General features: G+C 42.1%; 1 protein-coding gene across 1 annotated transcript; it reads left to right on the top strand.

The window, feature by feature from the left end:
• The first annotated feature begins 1,832 nt into the window (after positions 1–1,832).
• On the top strand, positions 1,833–16,219 carry LOC126856371 (homeobox protein Hmx). Its single transcript, XM_050604821.1, has 3 exons — positions 1,833–3,355; positions 13,045–13,379; positions 15,351–16,219. Exons 1-3 carry the CDS (start codon positions 2,748–2,750, stop codon positions 16,217–16,219), a joined length of 1,812 nt encoding a protein of 603 aa, XP_050460778.1. The 5' UTR covers positions 1,833–2,747.
• The last annotated feature ends 1,820 nt before the right edge of the window (positions 16,220–18,039 follow it).

Here is an 18,039-nt window from a genome sequence, read left to right as displayed (position 1 = left end):
TCGAGAGTGTCCGAGGAAGCGTCCTCCAATCGATAAACCTGACGCGTAGCCCGTTAGGAAAGCAAGCCGGAAAGGAAGGGGCGGGAGGGAGGGGGTCGATCGCGTATCGCGGCCCGAATCGTTCGCGTAGTTCATTCTTAATTTGCGTCGCCTTGACGCGTATTTAAGCTCCCGCACGAGTACTTTCAATTTACCCGGACGAGAGAGAGAGAGAGAGACGAGCGTCCGATCGTCGCACGTGCATCTTCCGGACGCGGATGCATTTAATGTGCTTGCACGTCGCTTGAATGCGACGCGCTAATACATCGATGTGTGTAATGCATGTGGGTAACATAACGAAAAGGCACAAAGGAGGGAGAAATAGAGATTCTCAGAAAAAGAAAGAGCGAGAAGATCCAAATGAGAGAGAGATGAGAGAAGAAAGAGAGTGCAAGAGAGAGAGAGAGAGAGAGAGAACGAGAGCAAGGAGGAAGGGAGAGCCGGTAGATTAGGTAGGCATATCGTGCGGTTGTGGACGAGGACGTTGGTATAAGTATAGATACACCAACGGCGGCCACACGGGTAGGAAGAGACTCGACGATGCGAGCTGGAAAGGCGGGAAGGAGAGGGGGGAGGGGGTTGGCGGAAAGCGGGAGGGCGGAAGGGTAGGCTATAAAGGCTAATTGGTTAAAAGCTCACCACTGGCTGCAGGCTTAAATCAAGATCTTGGAGTGTTATAATGGATAAGTAACACGGCGTGGCACGGCTACCGCCACCGACGTTGTGTGTTTACCCCCACATCGTCGTATCCTACCCTTTCTCCCTCCCACTGCCGCTCTCACTCACCCCGTCGTCTCACTTATAACCACCCCGTCGACGTGGGTTCGCGTTACGAGCGCGAAAGCGTCGAGGGCGAGTATCTTTCGAGTTAAGGACGGCGCGACCGACGCGATTGGTCCGCGGCGAGGGTTATCCCGGCGGGTAGTCGTGCGCGGCGCGAGTCATCGATCGCATCTCCGTCCTATGAGGAGTCCGCAAAACCAACCCCCGTAAAGCCGTAGGCTCCGCCCCGCCACCTACCTACCTACCCCAACCAGCACCAACAGCAACCCCTTCCGACAACTTGCAGCTTAGCCGTCCTCCGCGCTCGCTCGCTCGCTCGTTCGCTCGCTCGTCATCCCCCTCTGTCGTCTTCCCCCTCCCCCATCCCGGTACCATCAGCGTGCTCCCTCATTCCGTCTCCCTCTGACACCCTCTAATTTATCCACTCGCCCCGTTCTAACAAACGGCGCTTCACCCCGCAGTCTAGCTATCGCGCGGCGCGCAATAACTACCCCCGTGACTCTCGAAGCGTGACTCTGAAGCGCTCTTTCTCTCTGTCTTACTTCCCGCCACCGTTCTCCCTCCCTTTCCTCAGCTCCCGCACTTCTCCCCGCAATTTCTCCTACCCTCTCGCAAACGGACACACGAGTACGGTATGTGTATGTGTGTGCGTGTGTGTGTGTGTGTGTGTGTATGAGCGAGCCTCTCCTCATCCGTGTGACCTGCGGTTTCTCCGGCGTTTTCCTACCCTTAATAGCGCGCAGCACACAGTGCGCTCATCCGCCGCGGCTCGTCACTCCGCGCCGCGAAGCGTATCACAGGACACGAGGGTACTCGTGTCTACTGCTCTCTTTCTAACGCGGCCGAACGCTGCTGTCAGCGCGCGCCGACGCTCTAACGTTACGTCGCGCGAGCCGAAATTCCGACGCGAACGCGTCGCCGCTGCCGTCGCCGTCGCGTTCGCCGCGGGTACCGTGAACCTCTTACCGCGTCGAACTGACGCCGATTCGATGTACGTGTAAGCTCCTTCCGCATTTCACGACGTCGATTTGCGAACGATCGCGTTCTCGATCGGCCAGATGGAGAAGGGATGTGCGACGATGAGTCTCCCCGCGATGACGGGCCGATACGACGCCGCCGGTTTGTGACGAGTGTTCGACGATCAGTGGAAGTAACTCGAAGAAAGTGACGGCGCGGATAGTGCACCTTGGCCTCGGTGCTACAAGCGCGAGAAACGCTTTACGCGCGCTGCGGGTAAACGAAAGAGAACGCGGCAGGAGAAAAGGAGAGGAAGAAGGTTACGTATCAGGCTGGTGCCTGATAGGAGTGGTGGTGAAGCAGGAGAGAGAGAGAGAGAGAGAGAGAGAGAGAGAGAGAGAGAGCAAAAGATAGAGAGAGAGATAGTGGTAAAGATAGAGAAGAGGGGGTGCGATAGGACGTGGCGGATAGGACGATAGGGGGAGAGGACGAAGGGTGGGCCCTCCAAGTGTCTTGTCTCCTATCATCCTGTCGTCCAGGGTATCGCTTACGAATGTCGCGCGATCGAGCGATCCGTCTGCGATCCACGACGACGCGCGAGAACGTCCTGGCGACGACCGCGCATCATCTACTACTAACGAGCGGCAGCCTCGTCATCTGAGCCACGATCAACGCGCTGTACGTACCTGTGTGTGTGTGTGTGCGTGCGTGTGCGTGTGTGTGTGTGTCATCCTGATATGCGATTATCCGAGGAGGACAGCCGCCGGCGGATCGCGTCGCGCGAGGCGACGGACTACGCTTAACCGTCGACCGGTCGACGGTTTGCTCCGAGAATCGAGAAACCGTCAACGACGCGTGGCTACGAGCAGGAACGAGACTTCGTTTGAAGAATCGTATCGGGGCTAGCTGGGCTAGCCGCGCAAGAACTGCCGCAGCAACAGATCTTTTCGGGTGGACAGGCACGTAGGATGTCCGGCGAGACGGAGATTGAGGTGTCGGTCGTGTCGGAGGAGGATCTAGAACTGGAGGGCTCCAGGAGCAGTTCCACGCCGGCGGAGCTGCTGTTGCAGGAGAAGAACGGCAAGTCCGGCTGCGGCCTGAACAATCACCATCACTCCTTCAGCTTCGACTCGGTCAGCAAGCCGGCGCTCAGGCCCGCCTGCAATCCCCAGTACACGTCCTTCAGTATCTCCAGCATCCTCGGCAGACCGGAATCGCCGCCCGTCGATTCGACAACGTCCACGGGTTCCGGGGAGAGACAATCGTCGGACGTCGACAGGACGTCGCCACTACCGCCGACGAACTCGCAAAACTCGCAGAGGATTCTCCCGCCGTCCTGCGGCAGCCCCGGCAGAGTCTCGTCCTCGCCGACGTCCCTGAGGCTGTCCGGCGGCCAGCGCGGCATCCCCGCGACCGGTCACGCCGGCTTGGAGCCAAGGGCGAATTCCGCGAGTATCGGTATCGGATGTGCTACCAGTGCTACCAGTCCAGCTGCGACCTTCTCGCCGCCCGGCGACGCTTCCGCCAATCCACTATTGGGACACCAAGCGTCAGCAGACCTCGCGATGCTATCAAGGTACGTGGCCTTGGACTCAATTTCCCATCTTCGTGAATTCCCTTAGCGACAGCGTCCGTAGCGCAACCGGTACGGAGTTAATCTTATCGCACGAGTTCACTTTTCATATGGAAATTCCAAAATTACATAGGTGATATGTATCTCTGTCTCTAACTCTTGGAAATTTGATGAGATGGATAGATCCGTGGATAGGTGAAAACTTCTATGAGTTGAAAGATAAGGTCTTACAATCGCGAAAGGAAGTCGTATAAAAAAGACTTTTAATTATTGAAATTTCATCATTAAATTGACACATTTAATTCGTGTCTTTATATTATGTGAAAAATAGTTTACTATAAAATAGTTTACTGTAAAATTAGTTTACTATAAAATAGTTTACTCTAAATTACTCTAAAAATAGTTTACTCTAAACATATCGCGAATAAATAAAAAAAAAATAGATGATATCGATATTGTTATCGATCATATTTTCAAAAAGTGCTATAATTTCTATAGATCATTAAATGCGCGTCAACTCGCACATATCTACTACTGTTATCCGAAAATCTATAAGTTTGACATAGCATAACTCTATCTAACGTAACGTCTACGAAAGTATATATAAAGAACTGACACAACACGTATGACTGTTCGCTCTACATTATTTAAACATGACAGAAAGATATTCTTAAACTGTGAATACAAGGGTTAGATGATACGTCAATGAATTTTACATGTCTCGTTCTGAAAAGTAAGATACATAGCCAATATATATAGGACGTAACGGATGTCATGCACTTTCACTCGAGAATGTAGTTCTTTTAAAGTCTGCTTTCCATAACAAAAAAAAAAATTGCATACTATCATCTCTCTTTCCCGCTTTAATTTTTAACATTGCTTTAGCTTGATATTTCTATCTCGTTTAAATTCTGCTGAGGCAAAGTGCATTTTAAATGCAACTCCTTTTCCTTTTCACGATCTTCTTAATTCTTTTCTATTTTTTCGATTTTTATTCAATTATTGGATGCTTAGAGAAGCTATCTCAAATATTATCAAAACGATCAATTGTTTATTTTTCATTTTAACTTTAAATACCCCAAGAAAAGTTGACAAAAAATCTGTGACATTTCTGTAAATGTGTGTGATATAATCATATAATATAGTAAGGAAACCGTGAAAGCCGTATTTCTAAAAAAAAATTCAGTCTTAGATTTACCTTAAAAACGATTAGCTGTAATGGAGCTTTGCATTATTCCCGCGCGAACGACGTTTTTTATTTCCACAGAAAACAAGCGCTACGCAAGCGTGTCGCAAAATACGAAACGGCATGCGTAACGTTTTCGTAATAATAATGCTTTTTACTAACAAGGCAAGAGCACTTTGCATCGCAAACACGTGTATCGCGCGCGCGTCGTTTATTTGCATACAACGTATATATACACACACACACACACACACACACACACACGCACACACACACACACACACACACACACACACACACACACACACACACACACACACACATATATATATATATATATATATATGTATATGATATAAATATATATACACAATACCTTTATATTAAATTCTGTTGATGCGGCAATGTGACCTTCGGTTTTATTGGTTGATAGCGTCAGAATAACTGGCCGAAATTCGAACCTTTGTACTGATTGGCGATCGTCATTCATTTCGTGTAGAACGATATGTCTGTCAGCCGAGTAAAATACGAGCGCATACGTCGATAGTTAATTATTTATAACATACAACTAAAACACATTTCTCTAAGAGGTTCTTTAATAAAAAAAAAAAAAAGAAAAAAAAATTAAACAGAAATAAAAGAAAAGCATTTCAACAATTAAATGCCATCGTTTAAGGGCTAATTCAATGGCCATCACCATTTAATATTAATGCAAAAGTGTCAGCAAATGGAGTTGCTAATACTTACTAATGATTAATTAATTCGTAACAACGTCGTTATTCATATTCGCCGCTCGCGTAATTGGCAGAATTGTTGAATAAATTAAGACCGCGCCCTCCCCAGGCAATTAGGAAACTCCGCGGCGCGCGCGCTAATGTTTTAACGATAAAAATACGTATTCGCGAAACTTTGACACCCGAGAGATTCGACAATACCATTGCGACGGATTAATATCCATTGCTTCACCGTCATTGTCGGCATAATTTTATGCGCACGTGTGTGCGAATGCACGCAATACATCTCTCTCTCGCTCTCTCTCTCTCTCTCTCTCTCTCTCTCTCTCTCTCTCTTCCGTATTAGCAACTAAGCTAACTAAATTATAAACGTTTGCAATGTTCATTTAATAAAAGTGCAGGAAACTTTAATATTTGAAATACGTAATATTATAATCGTATTTTCAAAATTGACTGGAACAGATACCTATACATGTATATATGTACAGTGTTAAAAAATTACACTCTTTCCTTCAGTATTGACAAATTTAATTTTCCTTAATCATATAAAAATGAAAATTTAATAAATACATTTATTATGTTTCAATACTCTATGAGTTAATATCCTAGAAATAATAACAATTCTCCTTTTTAATTGATTCCATCATCCTTGTTTTATAACAGGATCTTTATTAAGACTTGGTTGCTCAGTTGCTTAAGAAGTTCAAAATAGAAAATTACTAAGTTGCGATTAATAATGAGCACCCTTATTCGACATTTTCACGAAAAGAAAATTAAACCTCCTTAGATTCGTCGAGGAAGCCTGAAATATTTTGACTCGGTTGATGCGGGACATCCTGTTCCAACGGCAATATCCGCGCACGTCAACCTGGATTACGGGTTAGAAAGGGATGTATCCGGGGGACCGTTTTTCGCGCGAGCCGTTTGGACCAAAGATTTTCGCAGGCGTGAGCTCACTCCAGATCAAGATACGTGACATATTGGGGAAAGGGGGCGAGGGAGGGAGGGGGAAGGGGGTGGCGAGACCTTAAGGGACAGTGGCAACGAGCGAGCGCGTGCGGTGAGGATTATATTATGTGGGAATGGACCGGCGAGAAGAAAAGGGGTCCGTAATGGGCCTATTAGGCTGTCTCATTTAATAACAACCGTAGCAACCCACCCTCTTACATTACTTACGTTACTTAGGAGGAACCCCCGCGCTGCTATCGGATATATCTACGAGGAATCCGAGCGCGGCACCGTGCGCCGCAAAGGGGCAAGAGAGACTCGAGGGTTCGAGATGATTTTATCAGATTTACACCCCCTCCCGATTGACGGCCTGTCTTTTTCCTCCCTCCCCCACCTCCTCCTTCCTCTCTCCTCTCCCTCCACCCTCGCTCTCGTCGCCCTTTCTCCACGTTCTCGCCATGCTTGGCTACCGCCGCCACGGCGCTACGTTATTGCTTGTTTTCCACCCGTTTACCATTTGATTAAGTTCCACTCGCATGCACTGTTGGGGCACACTTCAGTCAACGAGAAAAGCTTCGCCGAATGGAACCCTTCACGCAAACAAACATATCGCGACTGATAAATGGTAAACTTAAAGAGATTTTCGCCAAAGGCGTATAACTAATTTTAATTTTTCCCCAAAAGAACGATATTTTGGCACTCATCACGATTATAAACAGCATCTTTATGGTTAGCAGAGTCCTCCTCGTAAATTATTCATGAGTAAATAGCCTTGTTTTTATCAGGTCTATAAAAAATTATAAATTCAAGTATTAATTTTTCTTAACTAAATAAACTAGCTGTAAAAGAGATGCTTATTATACATTGACGATGTAATGCCATATATCGAAAAATACAATCGACTTTTTTCTTGTTTGGGTAAAAGCGCACCGAGTCACTCGCAAATGCAAATTTTCATTTCCGCGATTGCATAATAAGGAACAAAAGAGACGCGTCTTGCTTATAATAACCGCGCTAAGCCATAAAATTACAAATAAATAAATATATATATATATATATATATATATATATATATATATATTCTATTCGAACGTTTCCATTTGTACGTTTAAATACAATTCGACAAAAATTCGCGCGGCAGCGTAGAATTACACGATGATCGCGCGTTCACACAATATGCACGTACGTGTACGCGTGCGGACGATGTATGCGTAGATCGCGAGCATATTTCGCAAGCACGCTAATTAACGTTGCCAGCAACTGCCAACAAAATTTCCCTGTAATTCCCGTCACGCGGCTAAAACGCGCGCGTCGAGATACCGATAGGATATCCCCCCCCGCAAGAGGGGGAGAGTAAAAAATCAATTAGGCGTTGAGCATGCATAATGAATGCGGGATGAAACACCGTACCACCGTGTATAGTCCAAGGTTAAGAAGCCTAAGATTCCCTCGAGAAACGGGCACCTATCCCGCGGCCCATTTAGCCGAAAAGCCAGCAGCCCTTACTTCTCTCTTCCGGGAGGAAGTGCGCAAGTTCTAGAGCCAATTTATTATTAAATCGTCGCTCTACGCCAGCCTCTGAGATCCTCGCTCGCCAAGGTCGTGGAGAGAGGAATGAGAGGAGCTATGAGATCTCGGCACACAGCCTCCATCCTCCTACTTATGATTGATCAAATAATAATATTTCTCCGCAGGAATAAGTACGCGAGCAGAGATTTACACGCGGGAGAGAGATACGCCCGATATATATATATATATATATATATATATATATATATATATATATATATACACGAGCTTTATGAAATCGTAACAATCGCATCTCCGAGAACATCCGACTCCTTAAAGTGCGAGACTTAAGACTTAAATGTGCTTCTCGCTGCTCGAGGATTGATACATAGATGCACATTTTAGTAGAGATTCCATCGACTCCGAGTTAATTCAAAAAAATTGCAAAAATTAAAGAAATTTGAGTTTTTGTATTTTAATCAAAATACTACGTTTTTATCTAAAAAAAATTACTGAATTTGCACATCGCGCGTAAACATTTTACGAATTAATAATTGCACGCGTGTATTTGCTCTTGTCGCGTTTTCAATTCCTATACGGTGCGGATTCGCAAAAGCTGATTCGAGTATAGCAAAAATATTTTTTGCTCGTCGCAATTTTGCAAGAGCTTATATTCAGAAATATTACCGCAGGCGCGATAGCGCCGCGAACGGAAAGGATCCGTCTGATAATCCGCGACAGAGACTGCCTCGTTAATTACAGTGCTGATGAATGATTCGTTAATTAGGGTGGAATCGCGCTACAAGTTTCAAAGGAAGATACGATAAAGCCTATTGTGTATGATCGCCTATTCGCGAACGATATGGATGTTTCGACGTTGAGAACAAATGCGGGATGATGCGAGCGACGGCGGTGGTTGTGGACCGCGGATCGTAATTGCGGCGAGATACAATTCTCTCCGTTTCATCCGACACTGATTCATCCACAAAATGGTCTCTCGATTAAAAAATTGTACAAGGAAACGCGACCACCATATGACGAGTCAAAAAAATATATAATTTCGTGGTTTTCGATATAAATATTTTTAACATAATTTGCATTATTATTCTCATCATACCTCTAATATTATTTTTAAAGTAATTCTTGTAAAGCAATTCTTTGACAGAAAGAATTCCGGTTAACAGATATTTCTGTGATTGTAAAATTTTCTCTAGAATATGCATCACAGGTTGAAGTTATCTCTGACATAAAGATGAAAGGAAATTCTCTGTTTTATCTATTGCAAGTTAGAACGCAATGAAGCCAACTAGCGGATTTAGTCGAACGCTTTGAAAGCCAATAAAATCGTTGTCGGGTCATCCCGATGTCTGTGTAACGATAGATTTTGTCATGTAACACGACGTGCCATCATACGCATGTATAAGCGAAAGAAAACAATCAGATTAAAAAAATTATTATATAAATATAATATAGTTCACTTTTTAACATTCTTCAGATATTAATTTTAACAAATATAAATTATCATCCCTCTATTTCTTTTCTTGCTAATATCCCAATAATCTGCTTTTTTCTGTCATTTTTTTTTTGTTTTTATTCCCTTTTCTCTAAGGCATAGAGTAATGATTGCATACGCGAGTGATGTTGAGCATACAGATTGCAAACCGCTTTAGGCGCACTTTCGCTAGTGAACGCGATCGACTTCTCTTTCTTCGCTACGCTCTTAACTATCCCTCGTGTAACGATACACGACGAAACGTATCGTGTTACGAGCGATCGTTAACGGCATAAAGAGTTTATATTTGAGAATGGCACTTACTCACTGAACGCAAGCAAAAGCAGAATAATAATCAATACAAGCAAGCGGTATAACACGTTATTGAAGACGCGGAGGGTAAACTTTAACGGAAATTTTCAATGAAAGCACATTGCTAATATCAAAAATGTGCACAGAATAAAAAAAATAATATATAAATATAAAAGATATAATTATTTATATATATATATATATATATATATATATATATATATTTAAAATAAAAATTTCTCCCAGTCAAAAAAAAATTCTTAGTAGTAAATAATTTAATAGCTAAACTTTAGAAAATAAAATTAATAATTTTAAAATAGTATACACGAATAAAAAAATGTATTCTTTAATTAATTCAAGTAACTTTTACTTTCATAAAAAGTAATTTTTATAGTTTCATTATCAAAGTATATTATATCTAAGAGATTAAACGCAATTATGATATACATGAAAAGGCTAATGCCATTTCTTTTTTAAAATTTTGCTCCAACTTGTAAATGAATAAATGATAAGAAAATCATTGTGCTTACAATTACTCAAAGAAAACTTATTAAAAGATATTATTACAAAACTTAGAGATTACATAAGAGAAAAATGAATATTATCAGCTGATTGTGAGAATTAAATGTCAACGCGCAAATACAATCATCGTACTTGAGAGATCATCGGCGGAAAGAGAGAAATAGAAATCAGAAGCGAGACGTGTGAGTCAAGTGCATGCTCGATGACCTGAATCGAGAGAGCTCACTCGAGAGAGGTATCGCTGAAGAGTACCTTAAGTATCTACCTACGGAAAAAGAACTCGTAAACCGACGAGCCGCCGAGTGCTCGTCCAGGATGTAAGTCCTGCGGAATTAGACAATAAAAGGTGGAGGATCTCTTCGCCGAGAGAGATCCGAGTGTTTGGTGTTTATACCTGCTTCTTCAGGGAAGGGTCCCTGAATGCTTACAAACAGGCGGTTGTCAGATTTCCTTTATCTTTTACGCGGCATTTGTGTGCCCCGGACCGTCGTCTCTCTTCTCCCGTTAGCCATGCGAAGCCCTCTCGAGGACCTCGATATCTCGTTCCGATGCCAAGAAAGGAGGGAGGAGTAAGAAAGAGATGCCGAGGATCTCTCTCTCTCTCTCTCGCTGAAGAATTCTCTTAGGGAGAATCTCTCTTAATTTCTTCTCCGCTCCGATCCCAGGTAGTTGCGTCGTCATAGCTGTTGTTATATCACCCGGAGTGACACTCTCGACTCTATAATAAACAATCGATGCGTGTTAAGTTTTATTGAAGAGACATCAAGTCACAAGCTTATTCGAGTTAATACAAGGAGATAATTGCTTAAAAAAGAATTCAATACTCAATTAATTTATCGAAGATGAAGAAAAATGCATTTTATTAAAAATTCTTTTTAGCAAAGAAAACTTTTCGAATACATTTATATTGCAGATTTAATTGGCTCAAGAGCGTTTCGAGGTAACAAGAAAAGTACGCTGATATCTAAGAGAGAAAGAAAAACAATAATATTCTTTTCGAATTTTATATAAAGACATTTTTTTTCTGATATCGAATTCTTAAATTAGGCAACATCATTAATATCGTTTTATAAAAGTTAAGAGCAAGTATTACATCATTTAAAGATGAAGAATATTGCTAAATAAATTGCAAAATAGACTTGGAAAATAAATTTAACCAATTAAACTGGTGTCGCTTTAATATTCTATTAAAGCGAACAAATTGTTTAACCTATCCGTTACTCCATGAACAGGGACCTACATCGTTGGTTAAGCGATACTAGGTGCAAAGCGCTACGCGAACAATGTCAAATACGTTTTCGCGAGACGAGCGCGTATCGAAACGAGATCAGATCGCTCGTCACAGACAGACTGCCGGGGAGAAGCGAGGAAGAGGAATACGGGAAAGTACTAGGGCTTCCGAAGCCTCCTCGGCCCACATGCCTAACCAACCGGCCCTACCGGCCGATCCTGCCTGCTTTGCCTGTCTATATTTTTATCCGAATCGTCGCCGCAAATCGGTGTTACTCCTCGCATTAAGTTTCCACGGCGCGTGCAGCTGCAACAACGGCGCTTAGTCGCGATCGGAAGTAATGATTGGGAAAAAACGAGAGTGTCCTTGTTAAGCGAGTCTTGTTAAGTCGTCGAAAGCCGGAGAACAACTGGCCGTGAAGACCCAGTGACGGATTTGTCGATAAACGATCTAAAGACCCTGACCACGAATTGCAAAATTTCACGAAATTTTTCATTGTTCTTTATCGTACCCTGGTTATATCGTATCATATTATCGAGGTAGAATTTGTACATTTTTCAAGACTAATATGTGAAAACTGCTTTTATAATTGAAAGAATTATTTAATTAAAGTTTCTTTCGCGCATAAGGTCCCACCATTAGACTCGCTACTGGAAGGGCCCGCGACGCAGGTATAATAAACCTTCCGGTTAACGCAACGATCTCTCTTCGAGAGCTTCTTGCTCTAAGCGGATTTTTCCTCTTAATAGCCAGTCGAGCGTTTATCCGTAGCACGTCTAGCCATTGTTGCGGCGCAAACACCGTTTCCAAATATTCTGACAGTAGAGAACTTTGCTTTCTCCCGAGCGGTTGAGTAAATCCAAGGGAGTAATGGCCGCCGGCTATGCGAACAACGGTATACTATCCACGTATAAACTCATGTTCGAATTACTCGAATAAACACAGACACAAATTTTCTTCGTATTTATAGTGATAACCGCGTTCGTGATCTTTTTCGAAAATAAAGTCGAAATTCGTGTATATTCATGGCAGTCAGTTAATCTTTTTTTATGATTATGCGTCGATGATAATGAACGATGATATGAAGTTCGTTGACTTCGCAAGCTATCTTGTCTAATACCTTCAACTCTTGACATTTAATTATTTAATTACTTGATCTTTTGATGTAAGAATATTATTCTTCGCGTTCATGTCATATTAATCTAATATAATAATGCGAATGTTATGCATTAAATTGAACATGATATAGTCTAACAATAAGTCTCTGCAATCGATAATTACATATTATAATCATTAAAAAATTATCTCTAAATGTTAATATTCCAAAAATCACGATCTAAATGTTAATAATCGTATTTTTCACGAATTAAAGAGATTCTAATATTCAACATTACATACCTCAATAATAAAAAAAAAATCTCTTGAAATTAAATCTCTGAGAAAATAAAGCCTTCTTGAATATTTAAACAAATAAGAACGTTTCATTCGATATTTAATTCAATAAATATATTTAAAAGCAGAAATTTTTTTAATTCCTTGTAACGTCAAAGCTATCTACCTCTTAGCTAAGAAAAAAAAATTGATCAACTAAACATCTCTTATTAAAAACAAAATCTGTTTCCAAAAGCTATAGTTTAAACCTTCCATATTTTTATTACGAAGAACCTCGCTTCCTGTTAACTCTTTCAATCACTGATAGATCTCTCTATGCTGTACTGTGTACATCAGTGAAACATCACATGCGTCATCTTGTCGTAGATTGATAGCGAGCCGATACCCGGTCGGCATCGGCGGCCTGTTCTACCCGTCGACGTTGCAGCATCTCCATCAGCATCAGCAGCAGCAACATCAGCATCATTCACGACTGGCCGCCGCGGCATCGTCCGCTCTTAGTAACGCCGTGCAGGTCGCCGGCCAGTCGCCGGATATCGTCGACGCCGACGGTATCCGCGGCGTCCTCCTCGGCGGCGCCGGTTGGCCATTTCCGTGGAGGCCGACGCACAGCCTTCAGACGCTCGAGCATCCTTCGCCGAGCGACGTGGTCGGCACCCTCAGCCGCGTCAGTCCCGCGTCCGCATCTTTCCCGCAGCGAGGTAAGTTCGATTTCCTTCTATCCATCCCTGCGTACCTGCAAGCAGATCGAGACGGCTTATTTAAGATAATCCAAGAGAAAATACAATCGGAAGAAGAGTGTGCATTGTGAGACATATCTCTTCCCTCGAAACTTGATTAAGCGAAATATATAAAAAAATTAAAATGCAAAGTATTTTATATTTTTGTGCTTAATAAAATGTCTTTAATATTAAAAAAAATTCTAAATTAAATTAAATTAAATTAAATTAATTGTCGTATTTAAAAGAGATTAAAACGTATGGACGATTCAAAGTTTTAAAAGCTACCATAATTTACAGAGACGCAAAATGGCAAAGGAAAGGTGAAAAGAAACGAAAGAAACGAGGTGGTTAAGACGAGACCTCTCATAGATATACAGATATATTGTCTACATGCGTCATATAGAGACGAGCAAGCGTATATCTATCTGTATATCTCTTCGCGTATACAAATACGTGTAAGGCTTCCACGGCTTCCACCACGACAAACCAACGTCGATCGCCTTACCCGCCAATCGTTTTGCTTCTGCCACCTTGTCTAAGCACTTATTGTTAGATAGTTACTATCCGCACCTACGGACACATTTATACGATCGCTCATTCCACTTGATAGAGCATCCCCACGTTATAACGTTAAATTCTTTAACGATACAATAATAATATAACAATGTTGATTTTAATTCTTCAAAAATTGCTAAAAATCTATTTATTATTATTTAAAATAGATAGATATAATTTGATTATAAAAAGTATAGGAAAATTGAGACAATATTTTAAAATACATATATGCATGAAATAAATCAAGAGATTTTCTTAACAGATATTGTTTCAATAATGGCGCTCACTCAACGAATAAGAAAAACTGGAAAACATGTATTTTTAAAAATATATTTCGCTCGATTATATATCTCTCCTAACAAATATCAAATTATTGAATAAAAAAGAATCGTATCTAGTTTCAGAGCCGACTTTTTTATCTCCCACAACAATTATTTGTAGAAAGAAAGAATTAAAACCATCACGCGCATTAATGACATTATCATCAATATCAAAATGATCTCCGATCTCAATATATTTTCAAATGACGTTATATTTTGTATTATTCTAACAATATATTCTCTCTCTCCCTTTCTCCCCATTAAAAGGATTAGTACATAATTTTTAGAAAAATTTAATTAACGATATATCGGTAATAAAAATTGGTATTATAATTAAATATCGATAATTAATTTAATATCGATAATTTAATTTAGAGAAATTTAATCACCAAAAAATTTCTAATAGAAAAAATTTTTTGCAAAAAAAGATTGATGAAATATTTGATTTATGTCATAAAGTATTGGATGTTAATTAAGAAACATATATAGAAAATACAATATTTACACAGAGGGAATTGACAAAATTGTTACAAGTAATTGTTATAAATTGTTATAATTCTTTTCTATCACGATGTACTTTAAAAGAAGATGCGGCGGCAGTATTTTATATACAAATATGCGTATGTCATATAAATAATATCATCGAATGATGTATCTGCATTTACATATGCAATTCAATACGCAGCAATTATGTCAAAATGGATTAATAGAATATTAATTAGCGTTCTATTAATTAATTAAATATTCAATATGGATAGAGAAATTGTATAATAGCGATTTATCGGAGCGCGCGTGAGAGAATTTGTAAATCCAAAGCGATCTCGCCAGATTGATTGATGCATGCAGATCATATTTAAAAAGAAGGGCGATTAACGCGTTTATCTCTCTCTCTCTCTCTCTCTCTCTCTCTCATTAACGATTACAATACGATCAATACGCAATGTGTGTCTTGCATATATTCAATTACAATGCGAAATAAATACGCAGCTCGCGCGGGCCGTATTACAAATACATATAATGAGAGAAACTACACAGTGATGGAACTCAAGACGCGTATAACTTTTTTTTTGCGCAGACGAGCTCGACGACGACAACGGCGACGATCGTTTGCACCGTGCGAGAAGTCCGTCGAGCGGTGACGAGGTCCACGACGATCTCGGTGAAGCGGACGATTGTGCAGACGCCGACGGCGAAGGCGAATCCACTTCGACGAGTCTTCACGGTACTTCGGCGAGTGGCGGTGGTGGTGGCAATAGTGGCGGCGGTAACGGCAACAACAACGGCGGCCAAAACAACGTGCAAGTCGGCGTGGACGGTCGTGAATCGAACAGCATAAAGCGCAAGAAGAAGACTAGGACTGTATTCTCCAGGTCGCAGGTGTTCCAGTTGGAGAGTACGTTCGACATGAAGCGTTACCTTTCGTCGTCGGAGCGAGCCGGTCTCGCCGCTTCGCTCAGGCTCACCGAGACCCAGGTGAAGATCTGGTTCCAAAATCGACGGAACAAGTGGAAACGGCAGCTGGCCGCCGAGCTGGAGGCGGCGAATATGGCTCATGCCACTCAAAGGTTGGTCAGGGTGCCGATTCTGTATCACGAGGCGTCGGCCGGCACCGCCACGTCCGCCGGCGTCTCCGTATCGGTGACGGCGCCCGGACCACCGGGTCCACCGCCGCCGTCATCGGTCGGCGCGACCTCCGCCTTGTCGCACTCGGTCGGTGTCGGCGTGGGCGTCGGCGTCGGTGTCGGCGTCGGCGTCGGCACCTCGTGCGCGCCCACCACGGCGCAGCCCATCTTCTACTCCCATCACCATCAGCATCACCATCACCATCCGGCGGCGGCCCACGTTCAGGCGCACAGTCTCCTGTCTCACCAGGTGCACCCGCAACCGCCACCCCCACCTCCCCCGCCGCCCAACGGCCAACCACCGCGGACGTCCTCGCAATAACACCGTCCGACGACTTACGAGGGTAGCGTGCATCTGCTAAGGAAGACGACGATGCTGAACGAAACGATCTCCGTCAACGATGCGGCCACGACGACGAGTTCTTGTCTAAGTCGCGCCATCAGGCTGATCGACGAGTAAGATCAACACACGCGATACGGACCTCGCGGCATCCTTTAACCGATCCCGCAACATCGCGGACGCACGGTACAGCTGTCCCCTCGGCGGTAATCGAGAGCGATGAAAATCGAACGGTTTTCTAATATGGGCGATGTGGATAAATGTGAGTATAAGCGGGGAATGTAGAGATTTTGGGCAAGCTACAATAAAATTTAATTATATAAAATCTTTAATGCTGAAATTGTACTCTCTACTTTGAGATAAATGTATATCCCGATGATAATGATTTAATTCTCTTTCTGTGGCATCTCATAGCAATAAATAATATATTTTATCGGAATAAAAATTCAATAAATTGAAACTCTACATTTTCTAAGCATAAGCTTATACTCTCATATCTCCATCTTCTATTGTTATCTAGAAAAGAGTATAAATCTTTTACAAATTATTTAATAAAATTATTTTTGGTGCTTGATAAAGAGGCTAAGTTTCAGCACACACGATTTTGTTTATCTTGAGAGAAATTATTAAAAAAAAATGTACTAAATTTATAAAACATTGCACTATTATGATATTATCATAAAAATATTATATCGATAATTATAACTAATATTGGATATTGGATTTATAATTGATATTGGATAATATTTCGCGTTTTACAGTAAATAGATAAATTTTCTTTCGGAAAAACAAGACATTTTGACTTATGCCTTTTATACCGAGTGCCAGAGATATTATGCTAGTCCGCGCAATTGTGCAGAGAATTGAACTGTGATTATAATGATTTCGTACTCCCCTCCTCAAGCCACGGGCGACGAAAGTTGGCCGCGATCTCGTATGGTTTCTCTTCCGGTTCGTCGCTGATGTAATAATATCGCGCCGTGTAAGTTATCGCTTTCAATTTGCTTGTGTACTGCACATACACGGGATGCAAAATTTCACGCTATATTACCGCGATCGAAGAATTTAAAATTAAATTTCTCTCCTTCGATTTGATATTTGGGATCTCTGTTAGATAGAATAATAATAGCGATAGAGAGAAAGCGACTTGTGGCCGTGAGATGCGCGCGAGAGAGACAATTGGCGCGGATGCGAGAATAAAATTTTCGAGTCGTCCCGCGTGCGATTGTACGACATCCGATATTTTAATTGTTTATCGAATTGTGCTCGTTTCTCTAATTGTTTCCCTGTAAATAGTCTTTGCGCAAAATGTAAATTTGCGTTTATGTAATTTTGAGCGCCGAGGGAGACGCTACGAGCCCGTGACCGGGAGCTGCTGCGTTAATGTAATCCAGGGATTAGACTCGGTGAGTTCAATTTTCAATAAGAAAAAGAGAAATATCGAAAAATGCGTGCGTTGCGTTTCCATTGTCGCGTATAAACACGGAGATTGTTTTCGCGTGTCTACGGAAATTTGAACTCGCTAAAATTACATTGGTTCCAATATCCTGATGTATAAATTGAGATTCGCTGTGGTTGTAAAATTGAACATACACTCACATACGTATACACACACATACACACATACAGATACGCACGATAAGACACACACACACACAGGCAGGGTTCCTACGATATATTCCACATGTTGTGATAAGTATTTAAACGAATAATTTTATTAAACAAAACGGTAGAGCTACGAAAAAATATCGCCTCTCTCACATTGTATATCACCTATCTATAGACGTCAATTAAGAAGAAGG

The sequence above is a fragment of the Cataglyphis hispanica genome, chromosome 18 (assembly GCF_021464435.1).
Source record: "Cataglyphis hispanica isolate Lineage 1 chromosome 18, ULB_Chis1_1.0, whole genome shotgun sequence".
NCBI lineage: Eukaryota > Metazoa > Arthropoda > Insecta > Hymenoptera > Formicidae > Cataglyphis > Cataglyphis hispanica.
Note: the sequence above shows the minus strand (reverse complement) of the source record. Positions and strands in the feature narration are given on the sequence as shown.